The sequence below is a fragment of the Lagenorhynchus albirostris genome, chromosome 15, assembly GCF_949774975.1.
Source record: "Lagenorhynchus albirostris chromosome 15, mLagAlb1.1, whole genome shotgun sequence".
NCBI classification, from domain to species: Eukaryota; Metazoa; Chordata; class Mammalia; order Artiodactyla; family Delphinidae; genus Lagenorhynchus; species Lagenorhynchus albirostris.
Window position 1 is genome coordinate 26816460 of NC_083109.1, and position 19046 is coordinate 26835505.

At 36.9% G+C, this 19046-nt stretch overlaps 1 protein-coding gene across 4 annotated transcripts in view; it reads right to left on the bottom strand.

The window, feature by feature from the left end:
* The window catches only part of TPX2 (TPX2 microtubule nucleation factor), a 60303-nt gene that overhangs the window by 26616 nt on the left and 14641 nt on the right, over nt 1-19046 (bottom strand). For all 4 annotated transcript variants that reach the window (XM_060124559.1, XM_060124558.1, XM_060124556.1 and 1 more), the window contains exons 3-8: nt 18773-18941; nt 16320-16439; nt 8837-8963; nt 3159-3287; nt 2139-2267; nt 25-146 (exon numbers count right to left, since the gene is read on the bottom strand). In XM_060124559.1, the coding sequence (XP_059980542.1) occupies nt 25-146; nt 2139-2267; nt 3159-3287; nt 8837-8963; nt 16320-16439; nt 18773-18878 (733 nt within the window). In that variant the 5' untranslated portion in view covers nt 18879-18941. The remainder of the gene's footprint in view (nt 1-24; nt 147-2138; nt 2268-3158; nt 3288-8836; nt 8964-16319; nt 16440-18772; nt 18942-19046) is intronic.

Here is a 19046-nt window from a genome sequence, read left to right on the forward strand (position 1 = left end):
AGACTCAATCAGAACCAAGCTGACCTGCTCCTGCAAGAGCAAATTTTTTGAATTCTTCATTCTTTTTCCGCATCTCTACCACCTCTTGCTGCATTTTCATTCTCTTCTCCAACTCTTGCTCCTCAGTACTTTTTAGAATCTTCTGCCTAAAAGGCAAATCAGTAAAGGAGATGAGAGAGGAGAGGAGAGGAGAAAGTGACTCAGTGGCTAAAAAAATCTAAAGGCATTATATAGATTAGATTTTTAACCTGTGATAAAATAACCATCAAAACCAAAAAGTATTACCTAATAAATTGATATTAACTTAGATAACACTATGAAAAAAAGATACAAAATTTATTCCAAAATATTGAAAAAGTTTCTGAAAAAACAGCTAAAATAGACTATAGAAGATATTATAAAATATCCACAAATTTGACTATATAATGATTAACTTTTATGCCACAAGAAAAACTAAAACTAAAATACCAGTAGTAATATTTTCAACAAACATGGCAAGAGGTTAATATACATAAAATATATACTGTGATAGAGAACAGACTTAGGAGTAAAGCCATCCAGAATGCAAATCCCAACCCTGTTGTTTCATTTTCTGCCTATGTGATCTTGAGAAAACTATTTAACCTCTGTGAGCCTCAGTTTTCTCCAATGTAAAATGGGTAATATGAATACTTGTTCTCACAGAATACTTGTGACTATTAAATCAGATAATGTTTCTGAAACACTGGACACATAGCAAAAGTTCAATTTAAAGTAGCCATTCTTAAAAAAACAATAACAATAAAATAAAGTAGCCATTCTTAGTAATGAGAACATCACTAAGACCACTTATACATAAATAGAAAAGGAAAACAGATGATTCACCCAAGAGGAACTTTGGAAAAGATGCTTACAATAACAGTTATACAATCTTGTCAGCAAACACATAAAAATTAAAATAATCTGATGCCATCAACATATCAGTTAAATTTGAAACAATTTTTTTTTTTTTTTTTTTTTTTTGTGGTACACGGGCCTCTCACTGCTGTGGCCTCTTCCATTAAGGAGCACAGGCTCCGGACGCTCAGGCCCAGCGGGCATGGCTCACGGGCCCAGCTGCTCCGTGGCACGTGGGATCTTCCTGGTCCAGGGCACGAACCCGTGTCCCCTGCATCGGCAGGCGGATTCTCAACCACTGCGCCACCAGGGAAGCCCCTGAAACAATTTTTAAAGTAAAAAAAAATTCAATGCAGATGAGACTACAAGGAAATAAAAATATTCATTCAAAGTTGATGGCACTGTAAATTCACACATTCATTTTGGAAATAAAATTAGCAATAAATATCAATAGCCAGAAAACTGACCATAATCTTAGATCAAGGAATTTCTCTTTCCTTATCCTGAGGAGGCTAGTCAAAGAAAAGGATCTGCCTGTAAAGATGTTCATTGACTCCTTATAATAGTGAAAAATTGGAAACAGCATTTTCAACAGGAAATAGTTAAATATAATCTGATAGAATGCTAACAATCTATCAAAAAAAAGGGTAAATGTGAAATTTGGTAGCAGTACAGAAAATAAAATAGTCTCGTAGCGAGTGAATAAAGCAGAGCCCAAAGATTGCTTATACACTGATTGTAAAAATATGTATTTTACTTGAGTAAAGTCCAGAAGGGAGCTTGGCAAAATAAAAACTGTTCAATTTAGGTAGTAAGAACCTTCACTAACTTTTTCCTTCTATATTTCTTTTACGTTTGTTTTAATAGTTAATTTTTTTCAATCTGTAACACTCAAGCACCCACAAGGACATAAAACAATTTACCTTACCATGGTTACGGCTTTCAGAGTTTCCCAAGCTCCATGTGCATCAAACAGACTGTAGATGTACCCATTTGTAATTTTTTTTTTTTTGTGGTACGCGGGCCTCTCACTGTTGTGGCGTCTCCCGTTGCGGAGCACAGGCTCTGGACGCGCAGGCTCAGCAGCCATGGCTCATGGGCCCAGCCGCTCCGCGGCATGTGGGATCTTCCTGGACCGGGGCACGAACCCGTGTCCCCTGCATCGGCAGGCAGACTCTCAACCACTGCGCCACCAGGGAAGCCCCCCCATTTGTAATTTTACTCTACTGACTCTAAAGCTGAAATTCAGGATAGAATCATACCTTACAGGTGGGATACAAGGCACAGTATGTCTGCCCTTGGCTTTCTCTGGGGAAGACTCATTCTTTTCAGAAGTATCTTGATGAGCACTGCCTTCTTCCTCTTCCTCTGGCTTCTTTTTATTGTGAGAACTTGAGTTGAAAAGAACAAAAAATATCCTCTCAATTCCCTACAGCATATCCTGCTCTACCCTCCTCCCCAGATCTACCACACATGGCTTAAATTTTCTCATTCTTTAGGACAAAAACCATGTTTCAACAGCAAGATTCTTCCAATAGTATCATCAGATCATATATACCAATGGCTACAATGGGTAAACTTTGAGAATGCCAATAGAAGTCAGGTAAGAGCTGTCTGGTGATGGTTCAGGAGGGTAGGAAGAGATTCCAACTGCTCATCATCAAATGAACAAATGCCAGACAGCTAGTTGTCTTCTCAATATTTATTCTACTTTCTTTCTTATTAACAGAACCCCAATTTTGCTTGGGGCAGCAATGTATGAAGGCAAAAGTATTGTACTTGCTTCAACGGTCTCTACTGCAACTAGAGGGGATCTAATTTACAGTTCAGTCAACTGAGGCATAACATAAGCGTTTCTGGAAAATACTTCACTTTCCTGATATGGGTGCTGCCCCTCTTTCTTTGCCAGACCCTTCTTCTTCTCTCAAACATGGATATGATACCTAGAGATATAGTAGCTATCTTCAGATAATGAGGCAACAAGCACTAAGAAGAAGCTAAGAAACACAGAGCAGCCATCTTGAGCAACAAGTATGAAAAAAACCCCTAAGACTCAAAGAGATGTCATTGAACCAAAGCAAACTACTTTCAGACTTCTGTGAAGCAAATAAATCACTATTCTTTAAACCTCTCTAGTTAAATAGAGAGGTCTTATTACCTTCAGCAAAATACATTCCTAACTGATAAAAATAAGAACAAGCACCACGTATTCTGCTTGCCATTACCATAGGAGCAAACGGAGTAAAAATCTATGTCAACAGACAGAAGCTGTGGCTACTTACACTCTCATTTTTTTGGAGGGTGGAATTTCATTGACGATTACAGGAGTAGCACATCTCTTGGCTTTCATTTGTACATGGTGTTTTTCTTTCTGTTCCAAATTCTTCTGAGCAGAGAGTCTAAGAGATCTTCTATGGTAGAAGAATTGACAAAACTTATTTGTAATGAATACATCTACTATATATGCAAATACTCCTCAGAAATGTGAAAATATGTCAAACTACAAAGGGCTATAAAAAGTGGTATTATTTCTGCTCTAAAAATCTAATACCTTCTCGTCTTACTGATCGTTTTTGAAAATTCACCATAAAATGTTGGTACTTAAGTGCATTGGTGTTTGTAAATTAGACCTCAATAGAGCTGATTTAATTTTGTAAAAAAGCACTGGCAATCACCTAGTACAACTCCCTCCTTTTGGAAGTATGAGTAAAAGTAAAAAAAGATGAGGTGACTTGACCCTGTTACACAGCTAATTGCTGTCAGACTTAAAATTAGAAATCAGATCTCCTGGAAATTTACTACCAAGTGTTTATTTTCTCCACTTTCTTTTAGCCATGGTCCCCTATTTTTGTTAAAATATATAACACATAACAAAAAGTACACAAAACAAAAATTAAGTTAAGTGATTACAAAGTGAAGACTCATGAAATCACCACATAGACTAAGAAACAAAACACTGGCAGCAGATGCTATCTTGACTTTTACAGTAATGATTACTTTTTCTTTATCATTTTACCATACAAACATGCATTCCATAAACATGGTCTGTTAGTTTGGAAAGGAAACAAAAAACGTTACGTAATAATCAGACTACTGCAAGCATTTTTTCTGTCTTGGTTTATTTTACTCAACATTATGTTTGTGAGATTCAACCACACTGACTCACGTAGTTCGAATTCACTGACTTTCAGTGCTGTGTAACATTCATTGTAGGAACATACCATTATTTACCGAGCTTACTGTTGATTCTCACATAATGTCTCTTGATGTACACATTGCTGTTGGGTATGTTAAGTTGTAAGATTGCTAGGTCACCGATAGACATTGGTTTATCAACTAAAGTTATTTTCCAAGGTGCTTGTACCAATTTATGCTTACACTGACTAATTTACAAAGTCTACACTGCTCTACATTCTCCAAAACAGTTAGTATTGTCGGATGACTTAATTTTAATCATATAAATTGGTATAGAGTAAAAACTCATTGTGGTTTTAATTTGCTTTTCCCAGTGAGACTGAGCACCTTTTCACACGTTAACTGGCCATTTGGCCATCCTCTTTCATGAAGTGCTAGTTAAGTCTCCTGGTTGTTTTCTACTGTATTGTCAATCCTTTTCTAATTGATTAGTAGGAATTCTTTATATTCTGTGAATATGAGGCCCTTTGTAGGTTTTTAGTGTTACAAACATCTCCTCCCAATCTGAGGCTTGGCTTTTCACTCTCCTTATGGTATCATCTGATTAGACAAATATGCTCAAATACAACAACCTCCTTCCCTAAAAGCATGTCAGTGTTTTCCTGTGTGGATTCTATTTAAGAAATCTTTCCCTATTCCAAGGTCATGAAGATATTCTCCTATATTTCCTTACATGAGCTTCAGCTTTCACATTTAGATCTACAATCCACCTTGTACTGTCTGTTTTCTATGGAGTGAGGTAGGGGCTAATTCTCATTTTGTTTTATGTGGCTATCCATTGTCCAATCATTGTTTATTGAAGGGGGAAAAATAAAAACACCCTCTCCCCAAAGGTCTGCAGTACCACATTTGTCATATATTGTGTCCATATATGAGAGAGTAAGCTTTTATTTGATTCCATTGGTCTCATTTATCCTTGGGTAATACCACAAAGTCTTTATAATATTGCTATCTACTAGACACTTCAAAAGTATTTTGACTATTCTTGGACCTTTGCATTTCTGTATAAATTTTAGCATCAATTTATCAATGTCCAAACTGAAAACCTTTAGGATTTTTGTAGAGATTGCGTTGAATCTATACATCAGATAAGGAGATTTGACATATTTACATTACTGAGTCTCTCAAACCATGAACATGGTTACATCCTGCCATTTATTTAGATCTTGTTTAATTTCTCTCAAGTCTTAAGATGTATTAGTATATATTCAAATTTTTATTAGATTGCATAGAGTACCTAATTTTTAAATCTTTATCATAAAGAATTTAAAACTTAGTAAAAAGTGAAGAGAATAATATAATGAACCACCAGGTACTACTCATCATTCAGCTTTAAAAATTTCAACTTATAGCCAATCACACTGTCAATTTTCCCTCCATCCACGCCCGCCTAGCTTTTGAAGCAAATCCCAAATTTCAGATCTTTCACCTGCAAATATTTTCATATCAATCTCTAAAAGTACTCATAAAAACAATTACATGGAGTAATACAGAGTGCATTTATCATGCAAATCTTCTTGCATATTATTACAAAATGTACACAATATATAAAAATATGACTACTTGAAGGCACTGAAAAGTGACCAAAAGCAGGCAGAAAAAAGAGAAACATTTATCCATGAAAAGCAACTACAAAGGTTAAGAGTTATGAGTTAGTAGCTTTTTTGCCTGAGGGCACACCCCAAATGCGGCAGCTCCAGCAGCAGAAAACTCTAATCTCATTGGCTGTAGATAACGGAAGATAGAATTCAGGCCAGTACAGCAGCTGGAAATAGGAGGAAAGTCCCCGTAGTGAAAGAGCTACAGAAAAGGTATCACCCAAAGTCTGAGCCAAAACTCTGCACAAATTCCTATGTATTACTATATATGCTAACTATGCATGTTTAGAGGAGACTGGGGGGCCCAGTGAAAAAGCAGAAACTGGTGAGGTGTCCATCCTTAAAAGACGTAAATGCACTAGGTAAGACACTGGTGAGTTCACTGGTTTTTATTTGATTCAGTGCATTCCCCAATGTGTATATAGTAGAATGGCACACAGCTAAAGTCTTACTAGCTTTAGGTATCAGAAGACAAACATTAGGGCTGGCAAAACAATTGGAAACTTAGAGGCAAAATGAGAAGCAAGAGAACCAGAGAGGATGAACACTTAAGCCTCAGTATAAACTCTACTCGGTCTTGGCTGACCACTAACATTTTCTCTAAAAAAACAACTGTATATGCAGATATATGAATGGCCAGTAATCAAATGAAAATGTGATCAACATCATCAGTCATCAGAAAAATACAAATTAAAAAATTAAAATTAGTTAATTTTTTTAAATGGACAGAGTTTCATTAAAAATTAGAAGGAAAGAAGGCAACATACATGAAGACATGGCCATTTTGGACCACTACTTAAATTCAATATACAATGATATTATAAAGTCAAGAGAAGAATTGCTGAATGTCTTTAGGGAGAAGTTGCTAAGGGATGAGACTATAAAAATTAAAACATATATGTGGGGCTTCCCTGGTGGCGCAGTGGTTAAGAATCTGCCTGCCAATGCAGGAGACACGGGTTCAAGCCCTGGTCCGGGAAGATCCCACATGCTGCGGAGCAACTAAGCCCGTGTACCACAACTACTAAGCCTGCACTCTAGAGCCTTCGAGCCACAGCTACTGAAGCCCACACGCCTAGAGCCCGTGCTCCGCAACAAGAGAAGCCACCGCAATGAGAAGCCCATGCACTGCAACAAAGAGTAGCCCCGCTCGCCACAACTAGAGAAAGCCCACGCACAGCAACAAAGACCCAACACAGCCAAAAATAAATAAATTTATTTTTAAAATATATGTGGTAAAGCAACACCTGCATGGAAAAATTATTATTATAGACTTATTAAGGCCTTATTGACTTTTAACTATTCTGAGTCAAAGGAGTTTTAGCCATCTTTTAGCTTATCCATCAAAATCATGTGAGAAGAAAATAGTAGGAAATTTGTATGATTATCTATACCTTCCTATTCCATCTGCTCTTCTTTTCTAGATTAGGCATCCCTAGACTAAGATAAATCTGAGATCTAAGATAAATGGCACTAATGTTTTACCTCTTTATGCATTTTCATAATGCAGTCTCATTTACAAACTACTACCACATGTTATCCTATTTGGCCATTTCTTGCAATAAGCCTGAGAGAGACGGTTATTCTCAGTAAACTAAGGTTTTGAGTAGTAGATACCTGCCTTTAAAACAAATGAAACAAAAACAATTCAGATCTTCTAATTCTGTGAACAGCTGGCTTTCTGTCATACCATCATTTCCAAAAAGCATTCAAAAATTCATTCAGAATGTGGGGCAATTTTAGTAATATACATATTCAAAATGCAGAAGCCAAGACACTAGCACTATCTTGGACTCTGAAGGAATCTATAGGATACTGGGTCCCTTTTCCATAGGGACTTAACAATCTAAACATGGAACAGAAACCACAGAATCAACCTGTAGCAATCTCTTAAATTTCCTGTGATAGCTGGTTGAATCTCACAGAATTTTTCAATTAAAAGGGGTTTCTTCACCAGAAAAGATTAAAATAAGCATGTATGATACCATCTTCAAAAGGTGATCCCCTTACACCAGCATGAGGGTTTGTAAAGGGTAATTTCATTACTTCTGAGCAATTGTATTATAAATACTCTGCCATTCCTCAATATTGTTGACATCAAAGTATAAAGCATTAAATAGTTCTGGAATTTATTTATTTATTTTTAAATATTTATTTGTTTATTTGGCTGCACCGGGTCTTGGTTGCGGCACTTGGGATCTTCACTGCAGCATACGGTTCTTTTAGTTGTGGTATATGGAATCTTTAGTTGTGGCATACGAACTCTTAGTTGCAGCATGTGGGATCTAGTTCCCTGGCCAGGAAACCAACCCGGGACCCCTGCATAGAGAGCGTGGAATCTTAGCCACTGGACCACCAAGGAAGTCCCCAGTCCTGGAATTTAAACTCTATGGGTGAATGGTAATTATTAGATGGTGAAAGTTTTTGTTTTTTTTTTTTTTTTTGGCCATGTTGTGTGGCTTGTGGAATCTAAGTTCCCCGACCAGGGATTGAACCCAGGTCATAGCAGTGAAAGTGCTGAGTCCTAACCACTGGACCACCAGGAACTCCCAAGTGAAAGTTTTTAAAAATCTAATTCAAATAATCTTTTGATTAGTGCCATCTGAAGGCAACTAATATTAAGACTAACAGCTTTGTTTTGGTTAAAAAGAGGATACTGATACAACATTCAAAGACATTGGATTTTCAGAGGTTCCTAGTGCCAAGAGTACAGCTTACCCCACCCATCCATCCACCCCTTCACTCAAGACTTTATTCAGCTTTGCTCCTGCAAGACACTGTTAGGTACTACGATACATGACACTTGCCCTTATGAAGTTTATTTACAACCTATACACAGGAAAAAAAAAAAAAACCTGCCACATATCCATACAAATAAATGTAAATGGCAACCCATGTTGACAGCACAAATAGCAAGGACTTTGGAACCAAAGTGATCAGTCTGAATCCTGTCTCTGAAATAAATCTGCCTTGGGCAAGCAACTTAGTACATCTGAGCCCTTATCTATAAATTAAGCATGTTACCTACAACTCATAAATGTTATGAAGATTAAATAAGGTAACACGAAGAGTCTAATGTAGTATGGAACACATAGTAGGTGCTCCAGTAACTCTTCGTTGAACGTTATTAACATAACCACCACTTCCGAACACCAAAACAGTCTTACCTCTGAGGCTGAGCTAGAATATTTCTTGATGTGGTTCCTTTGACTTTCAGAGAAGAACAAGCATTTGTTGGAATAGACTCTTCCACCAGGTTTTCTTTTTCTGCCTCTTTGTTATAAGTGTTGTCAACTGCAAGAGAGCAAAAACTAGTCAGTACTCAAATCCCAAAGAAATGAGTTGGAGATGAGAGATACATGTGTATATATATGACTTAATACAGAATTCTAGATTGCAAATTGTGTGTGTATGTGTGTGTGTATCCCTCCTAAGCAGTGAAATCTTATGCAGAAGAGCAATTTATAAAAGCTACTTTGGTTGAAGCAGAAATGAAGTATCCAGGGCCCTGCCTATTTGCCAGCCCAAGGCATCACCTCAGAAAAAAGTATCCCAAACACATTCTTATGACATTTTTTTTTAACATCTTCTTATGACATTTTAAAAAGATAAAATTCTGAAAGCTTCCACAGAGAAAAAGAAATCACCTAAGGAAGGAAAATAGGATAAGCTGAATTCCTCATCAGTAACACAGGACGATAAAAGATAACAGAATGATGCCTTCAGAAAAGTCAAGAAAAAATCTTTTTTTTTTTTTTTGCGTTATGCGGGCCTCTCATTGTTGTGGCCTCTCCCGCTGCAGAGCACAGGCTCCGGACGCGCAGGCTCAGCGGCCATGGCTCACGGGCCCAGCCGCTCCGCGGCATGTGGGATCCTCCCAGACCGGGGCACGAACCCGCGTCCCCTGCATTGGCAGGCGGACTCTCAACCACTGCACCACCAGGGAAGCCCAAGAAAAAATCTTTTAAGCTGCAATTCTATATTAAAAGTAGCAAGGAAAAAGCAACAAGTTACATACAAGGAAATTCCCATAAGGCTATCAGCTGACTTTTCAGCAGAAACTGCAGGCCAGAAGGCAGTGGCACAATATATTTAAAGTGATGCAAGGGAAAAACCTACAACCAAGAATACTTTACCCAGCAAGGCTCTCATTCAGATTTGATGGACACATCAAAAGTTTTACAGACAAGCAAAAGCTAAAAGAATTCAGCACTGCCAAAAGCAGCTTTATAAGAAATGTTAAAGGGACTTCACTAAGTGAAAAAGAAAAGACCACAACTAGAAACATGAACATTACAAAAGGAAATATCTCATTGGTAAAGGCAAATATACAGTAAAAGTAGTAAATCAACCACATACAAAGCTAATAGGAAGGTTAAAAGACAAAAGTAGTAAAATCATCTGTATCTACAATAAGCAGTTAAGGGATACACAAAACAATTAGATGTAAAATATGATGTCAAAACAGTAATCATACGGGGAGGAGAGTACAAATGCAGGGTTGTTAAAATGCATTTGAAATTATGAGATCAGCAACTTAAAATAATCAGAGATATACAGATTGATAAATATAAACCTCACAGTAATCACAAACCAAAAATCTATAATAGATACACACACAAAAAGAGAAGGAATCCAAATATAACACTAAAGACAGTCATCAAACCACAAGGGAAGAGAACAAAAAAAGAACAAAGGAACAAAAACCTGACATACAAAAACAACCCCAAAACAATTAACAAAATGGTGATAAGTAGATACATATCAATAATTACTTTACATGCAGATGGACTAAATGTTCCAATCAAAAGACACAAAGTGGCTGAATGGATACAAAAACAAGACCCATATATATGCTGCCTACAAGAGACTCACTTCAGATCTAAAGACACACTCAGACTGAAGGTGAGGAGATGGAAAAGAATATTCCATGCAAATAGAAATCAAAAGAAAACGGGGTGTCAATAATGATATCAGACAAAATAGACTTTAAAACAAAGAATGTTACAAGAGACAAAGAAGTACACTACATAATGATCAAGGAATCAATCCAAGAAGAAGATATAGCAATTATAAATATATATGCACCCAACAGAGAACCACCTAGATACAGAAAGCAAATATTTACAGACAGAAAGGGAGAAATTGACAGTAACACAATAACAGTCGGGGATTTTTAACACCCCACTTATATCAATGAACAGATCATCCAGACAGAAAACCAGTAAGGAAACACTGGCCTTAAATGACATATTAGACCATATATATAAAGAGAAAACATTCTATCCAAAAGCAGCAAAATACATATTCTTTCCAAGTGCACATGGAACATTCTCCAGGATAGATCACATGCTAGGCCACAAAACAAGCCTCGGTAACTTTAAGAAAACTGAAATCATATTAAGCATCTTTTCTGACCATAACACTATGAGACTAGAAGTCAACTATAAGAAAAAAACTGCAAGAAACAAAAACACATGGAGTCTAAACAATATGCTACTAAACAACCAATGGATCACTGAGGAAATCAAAGAAGAAATCAAAATATACCTGGAAACAAATGAAAACAAAAACACAAAAATCTATGGGATGCAGGAAAAGCAGTTCTAAGAGGGAAGTTTATTGCAATAGAAGCTTACCTCAGGAAACAAGAAAAATCTCAAACAACCTAAGCTTACACCTAAAGGAACTAGAAAAAGAAGAACAAACAAAACACAAAGTTAGTAGAAGGAAAGAAATCATAAAGATCAGAGCAGAAAGAAATGAATAAGCGGAAATAAGTGAAATAGAGACTAAAAAAAATAGAAAAGATCAATGAAACTAAGAGTTGGTTCTTTGAGAAGATAAATAAAAGTGATAAACCTTTAGCCAGACTCTTCAAGAAAAAAAGAGAGAGGGCCAAAATCAATAAAATCAGAAATGAAAAAGGAGAAGTTACAACTCACACCACAGAAATACAAAGGATCATAGGAGATTACTACAACCATCTATATGCCAATAAAATGGACAACCTAGAAGAAATGGACAAATTCCTAGAAATGTAAAATCTCCTAAGACTGAACAAGGAAGAAATAGAAAATACGAAGAAACCAATTACTAGCAATGAAATTGAATCCATAATTTAAAAGTAACTCCCAACAAACAAAAGTCCAGAACCAGATGGCTTCACAGGTGAATTCTGCCAAACATTTAGAAGAGGTAACACCTATCCTTCTCAAGCTATTCCAAAAAACTGCAGAGGAAGGAATGCTTCCAAACTCATTCTATGAGGCCAGCATCACCCTGGTACCAAAACCAGACAAAGGTATCATAAAAAAGGCCAATATCACTGATGAACATAGATGCAAAAATCCTCAACAAAATGTTAGCAAACCAAATCCAACAATATATTAAAAGGATCATACACCATGATCAAGTGGGATACCATATCTTCTTTATCCATACCACATACCACTATAAGGAGAAATAAACAAATCCACAATTATAGTCTAAAATTTCAATACCTCTCTCTCTAATTGATAGAACAAGTTGACAGAAAAATCAGTAAGATTATAACAGCCACAAATAATATATAAGCAAATGAGCATGGCTGTATTCCAATAAGACTTCATTTACAAAAATACGTTGTGGTCAAATTATCATGAAGATGTAACAATTACAAACATATACATACCTAACAACAGAGATCCAGATACCCGAAGCAAAAACTGACAAAACTCAAGGGAGAAATAGCCAATTCGGCAATAATAGTTGAAGACTTCAGTATCCCTACTTTTAATAATGGACAGAGCCATCAGATAGATGATCAATAAGGAAACAGAAGTCTTGAGCAACACTATCAACCAACTTGACCCAACTGACATTTATGTAACTCTCCACCCAATGACGGCAGAATACACATTTTTTTTTTAAGTACACCCAAGTACAATTACCAAGACAGACCATATTCTGGGCCATGAAACAAGTCTCAATACGTTTAAAAGAGTTCAAGTCATACAAGTATGTCCTTCCACCACAGTGGAAATCCCCCAAGAAATCAATAACAGATAAGATTTTTGGACCACCCCCACCCCAAATATTTGGAAATTAAATAACACACAGGTAACTAGCAACTAGTAGATAAATTAAGTCCTGGAGATCTAAATGCATAGCATAAATGTTATAATCAACAATACTGTATTATGAACTTCAAAGTTGATGAGACTAGATCTTAATTGTTCTCATCACAAAAGAAATGATAATTATGTGATATGATAGAGGTATTAATTACATTGAACTATATAAATGCATCAAATCAACACTCCATACATCTTAAACTTACACGATGTTATAAGTCAATTATATTGCAATTAAAAAAAACACATAGGTCTGGACTTCCCTGGTGGTCCAGTGGTTAAGAATCCGCCTTCCAATGCAGTGGACGTGGGTTTGATCCCTGGTCTGGGAACTAAGATCCCATGGGCCGCTGGGCAACTAAGCCCACACGCCACAACTACTGAGCCCACGTGCTCTGGTGCCCATGCAGCACAACTAGAGAGCCTGTGCACCACAACTAGAGAAGCCCGCGCAGCCAAAATTAAAAAAACAAACAAAAAAAACACACAGGTCAAAGATCTCAAAAGGGAAATTAAAAGTATTTTGAATGGAATGAAAAAAAAAAACAGCATTTCAAATTTATGGGATGTGGCTAAAGAGGTACTTAGGGGATATTTACAGCAGTAAACACATTAACAAAGAAGAAAGATTTCAAATCAATGGCTTCAGCTGCCACCTTAAGAAACTTTATATATATATTGAAACCCAAAGTAAATAGAAGGTAAATAATAAAGAACAGAATGGAAATCAATGAAATAAAAACCAGAAAAACAATAGGAATAAACAAAAACAAAACCAATGAAGCCAAAAGCTGGTTCTTTGAGAAGATTATTAACACTGATAAATCTTTAGCCAGACTGATTAGGAAAATAGAGAGAGATGACACAAATTACCAATATCAGAAATGAAAGAGGTGATATCACTACAGAATTTATAAGTATCAAAAGGATAATAAGGAAACATTATGAACAACTTTTTGCCTATAAATTCAACAACTTGGATGACACAGACAAATTACTTGAAAAACAAACTACCAAAGCTTATTCAAGAAGAAACAGATAATCGGTATCTGTTAAAGAAATTGAATTTTTAGTTAAAAACCTTCCTGCAAAGAAAACTCCAGACCCAGACGGCTTCACTGGTGAATTCTACCAAACATTTAAGAAAGATGTAATATCTATTTTACACAAATTCTTCCAGAGAAATGAAGAGAAGGCAATATTTATAGAGTTAGGGCCAACATTACTCTATCAAATCAAACAAAGGCATCATAAGGAAAACTACAGATCATTATTCCTCATGAACATAGATGAAAAAATTTTTAACAAAAAAATGTAGCAAACTGAACCTAAAATATATATAAAAAGAAAAATACCATCCTGACCAACTGGGGGTTCATCCCAGAAATGAAAGGTTGGCTTAAAATTGGAAAATCAGCATAACTGAGCATAGTTAAAGAATAAAAGAAAAAAATTCATGTAAACTTCTTAATAAATGCAGAAAAAGCATATGAGAAAATCTAGCTTCCATTACTATAAAAATTATCAGCAAAATAGGAATAGAAGGGAAATTCCTCAGCCTGATAAAGGGCATCTATGAAAAAACTACAGTTAACATCATACTTAATGGTGAAAGCCTGAATGTTTTTGCCGTAAGATCAGGAATAAAACAAGCATGTCTACTTCTCTACTCCTATTCAGCATCCTACTAAAGGTGCAGTATGCAAGAAAGAAAAAGAAACAAAAGGCAGATAACATAATCACCTTTGTAGAAATCTGATGGAATCTACAAAAAAGATACAAACACTACTGAGTTTAGAAGATTGTAGGATATAAGATCGACATAGAAAAATTAATTGTATTTGTTTGTACTAGCAACACAATAGAAAGTTGAAATCAAAATAGAGGTCTGAAAAGTGCTTTGAGAACACAGATAAGGGGAATCAATTAGAGAAAAAAAGATATTTGAGCTGGAACTTGAATGATAAGTAAGGACTTCTCAGTTAGATTAAAGGTATTCAAGGCAGAGGGAATAGCACTGAGACAGGTAAGAATGTGTGCTAACAAAGAACAAAAAGACTGTGGGGCCCAAGGGGTATACATGCATGGAAGCAGTGTACATGGTCTTTACCACATGATGGGCCATGCAGAGGTCTCTTGCTCTGGGGCTTACTGCTGATATAACAGTCTTAAACTGAAAGTGGTCCAGACAAACTAGGTACATCGCATCCTCTTTCAATTCAAGAAGAGCACAAAGACCATCAAAGCAACAGAAAATCTGCCACACTTCTAAGCACCTCAAGTGAAACGTGCACGTAGTTCTAACCTCTTATGCAAGAAAGATGGATGTAAAAGTTCAGGATCCTTGTCCAGATCCCAAATTCAATAGATATCACTTGTACTCATGAATGAACTATTTGAAAGTCGGCCTAGGGGGCTTCCCTGATGGCGCAGTGGTTGAGAATCTGCCTGCTAATGCAGGGGACACGGGTTCGAGCCCTGGTCTGGGAGGATCCCACATGCCATGGAGCAACTAGGTCCGTGAGCCACAACTACTGAGCCTGCGCGTCTGGAGCCTGTGCTCTGCAACAAGAGAGGCCGCAACGGTGAGAGGCCCGCGCACCTGCAATGAAGAGTGGTCCCCGCTTGCCACAACTAGCGAAAGCCCTCACAGAGAAACGAAGACCCAACATAGCAAAAATAAATAAATTAATTAATAAACTCCTACCCCCAACAACAACAACAACAACAACAACAGAAAGAGTACATGTGAATTCCAGAGTTTACTTATGAGGAGGTTCTATTAAAAATAAAAATAAAAAAGTCAGCCTAGCAACTCAGACTCTGCAAACTACACAAGTTCACTGAAAAGAGCTATTTTCTGATATGGCCCTCTAGTTATTGGTGTGACTGAGGCTAGTTTCAGATTTACCCATAAGATTAATTTTCAAATGTTCTAAACTGATTGTGGTGATGACTGCACAACTATGCTGTGAATATATGAAAAAACATTGAAATGTACATTTTAAACAGGTGAATTGTATGATGTGAATTATATCTAAATATAGCTACTATTTCAAAATAAGAATCATTTTTGAGGATTTAAAGAATACTTTTTTGTTTTAATCAAATAGACAGTATCTTGCAGATTTAGTAACTATTAGTTTAAGTGTCAATCATCTTTTAAAATCAGATACATGACTCAAAGAATTCTTGTACAATTAGCAAGCAGTACATTCTTCCCTCCTGCTGTTTTGTTTCCCAGCCAGACCGAGGTTAGGTTACATTAAATCTAGTCATAAAAACAAAATAGTTATATATCTGGCAATAAAATTCTATGTTAGCTTAATTTCCAAAAGACTGGAAAAAAAAAAAGAAGAATGCAGCACATCATTAGTTTCACGTTCACCATGAAATGAATAAATGAATTAACACATTTCACCAATTAAAATCCAAGGGATACATCATTTAGGTAATTTCCCCAGATCCCTCAGGTTCCTAATATACTGTTCGACCATTCTGCCAAGCAGCTTTTTTCTAAGATGTTCTTTCTTACCTGGTCTCAAAGGTGTGACATCTTGCTGAAGATTAGCTGTTCTCAGAGGAGTTTTGCTCTGAAAAAGCCCTCCTGTACCATTCTTCCCAGGAAACTTATTCTCCAAATTGGCCTTCTCTTCTGTGAAAAGGTAAAATCACCATCGTGTAAACAATCAGCAAAGAATGCAAAATAAATTAGTGCCATACACCTAATATGGGGCCTAAATAAAGCCTCCTACCAGTATACTTCTAACTCATTTGCAAGTACCAGCAAAGTCCTAGTGATCAAAAAGGAATAAGTACATATTATATGTCAGAGACAGCGACTGCAAAAACTATCACTAAAACACTGGCAACACTGAACAATGTATTATAGAAAAGAAGTGCAGACTCTGCATTGTGAATAGCTCCTTATCTTTGCTTGATACACATTCAGGACCACACAAGCATAAACTGGTCTTATCTACCACCTAAATACAGCATGTTCCTCTTAAAGAAAACTGTATCCAGCAAGACCTGCAAGGCTTACAAGGGACATCTGATAGTCTAATTGTGTTGAGGTTCTTCCTCAACTAGGAGAGTGTTGGGTGTATGAGTATGGAACAGAGTTAGGCTCTCTTAAGGAATTTTATCTTAGGTTCTGCTGCGCCCAAAAGCCAATGCAAAACAGTGAAAAGTGTGTTCTACCAACAGCCTACTGATAGAAATTTTAGGAATGTAGCGAGCCTCAGCAATAACTCTGTGAATGTACACTCTGATTGCAAAACTGTGTAAAAAGATTTGATTATTTGGAAGAAAATTAGAAAGTAATATATTAGAACTAAGGTGATTTTGAAAAAAATAGTGGGATCCATTTTTTCTTCTAAACTGTATCTAATAGTATTGTTATATTAATATTTCCTTTCTTGTTTTCAAGAAAAACTTGGAAAAAGAGATAGACAACTCAGCTATTTCCTCAGGGTTTCTGTGGGCCAAGGGCATGGGGAAGACTTCTGTATGGCAGCTGGCCGTCTTATCCACCCTTCGTCCTACACCACGCCCAAAAGACCCCTCCTCTCAGGATACCCACTGGATTTTATTAGAATCCTTTTCCAAGAGAATGGAATATGCCATCACATTTGGACACTGCATTATAAGTGTTAAGTATAGCTGCAATGGACTAATTTCTATCCCCCATCACATACTGATTTCTCTTAATGAGGAGGATAAGGACATGAGATAGAAGAAAATGAAGGAGCCCCAGCAAATACTAGCCTCACATATCACTGGGCTCAGATATTATTCCAATGTAATATAAAAACAAAACCACATCCTTATTTGTTGACCTGGTGTCAAAGTTTGTGTCATATCACCTGCCCCAACATCAGGCAATCCTATCTCTATTTGGAGATTGGGTTCTGAGTAGCATAATCCCTCCATTTAAAAATGAACTGGGGGGAATTTCCTAGAAGTCCCGTGGTTAGGACTCCCTGCTTCCACTGCAGGGGGCACAGGTTCGATCCCTGGTCGGGGAACTAAGATCCCTCAAGCTGTGTGGTGGGGCCAAAAACTAAAAAAAAAAAGAACTGGGGAGAAGCAGCAAGAGGGAGATGAGTATAGTTATAAAAGGGCAGCACAGGATCCTTGTGATGTTAGAACTGTTTGATATCTTGACTGTGGCAGATCAACAAACCTACACAGGTGATAAAATTGCATAGAATTTAATACACATAAATAAAAATAAAAAATACAAATACAAATCAAACTGAGGAAATCTGAGTAAGACTGTCAACATCCCATTTCAGTTGTAATATTATACTCTATGCCCAGTGACAGTAGAGCAAGTTTTTATGTGACTGCCATCACTACAGACATGTCCTAGAACTTCACTCAACTTTGTTTCATCTAGATTTTACCATATGTCCCTAAAGCTTAAATATTTGTCATTCTTAACTGGAAAACATTGATTTCTACTGAGAGTCTATTCCCAAAATACTGGGCGTCTCGATTATTTCTATCATATCGTGGATGACAAAGTATCTTGGTGCAGAAAAGAATTTATATTTTTTAAATTTATTTATTTTTATAAATTTATTTATTTTTGGCTGCGTTGGTTCTTCGTTGTTCCACGCAGGCTTTCTCTAGTTGCGGCGAGCAGGGGCTACTCTTCGTTGCAGTGTGCAGGCTTCTCAATGCAGTGGCTTCTCTTGTTGTGGAGCATGGGCTCTAGGCACACAGGCTTCAGTAACTGTGGCACGCAGGCTCAGTAGTTGTGGTGCACAGGCTTAGTTGCTCCACAGCATGTGGGATCTTCCTGGACCAGGGCTAAAACCCATGTCCCCTGCATTGGCAGGCGGATTCTTAACCACTGCACCACCAGGGAAGCGCAGGAATTTATATTTTGGTTATCTACAATCCCTTCTATTTTTGAAAGGTCTCCAGCACAAAGCAAGTCACTAACCCTTAAAACAGCCAGAGAAAGCAGATACTTACCAAACCAGGAATCTATGTTTTGGGTATCTTCCTCATCATTCAAAGATGTAAAATTGATGAAGTCTGTTGGAGCATCATAGGAATAGGAGGTTGTAACTTGTGACATTTTTCCCACCCTTGGTGCAGAACAGCAGGTTTGCCCAGTGTTTGTTTCTCAATAGGTCACCTCCTAAGGAAAGAAATAGTTCAGAAATTTGGTGGCACATTTATCTAAGGTACTGATTGCCTAACAATTACTTTGCTTTTATGATCACATTTGCAATTCTGAAAATCA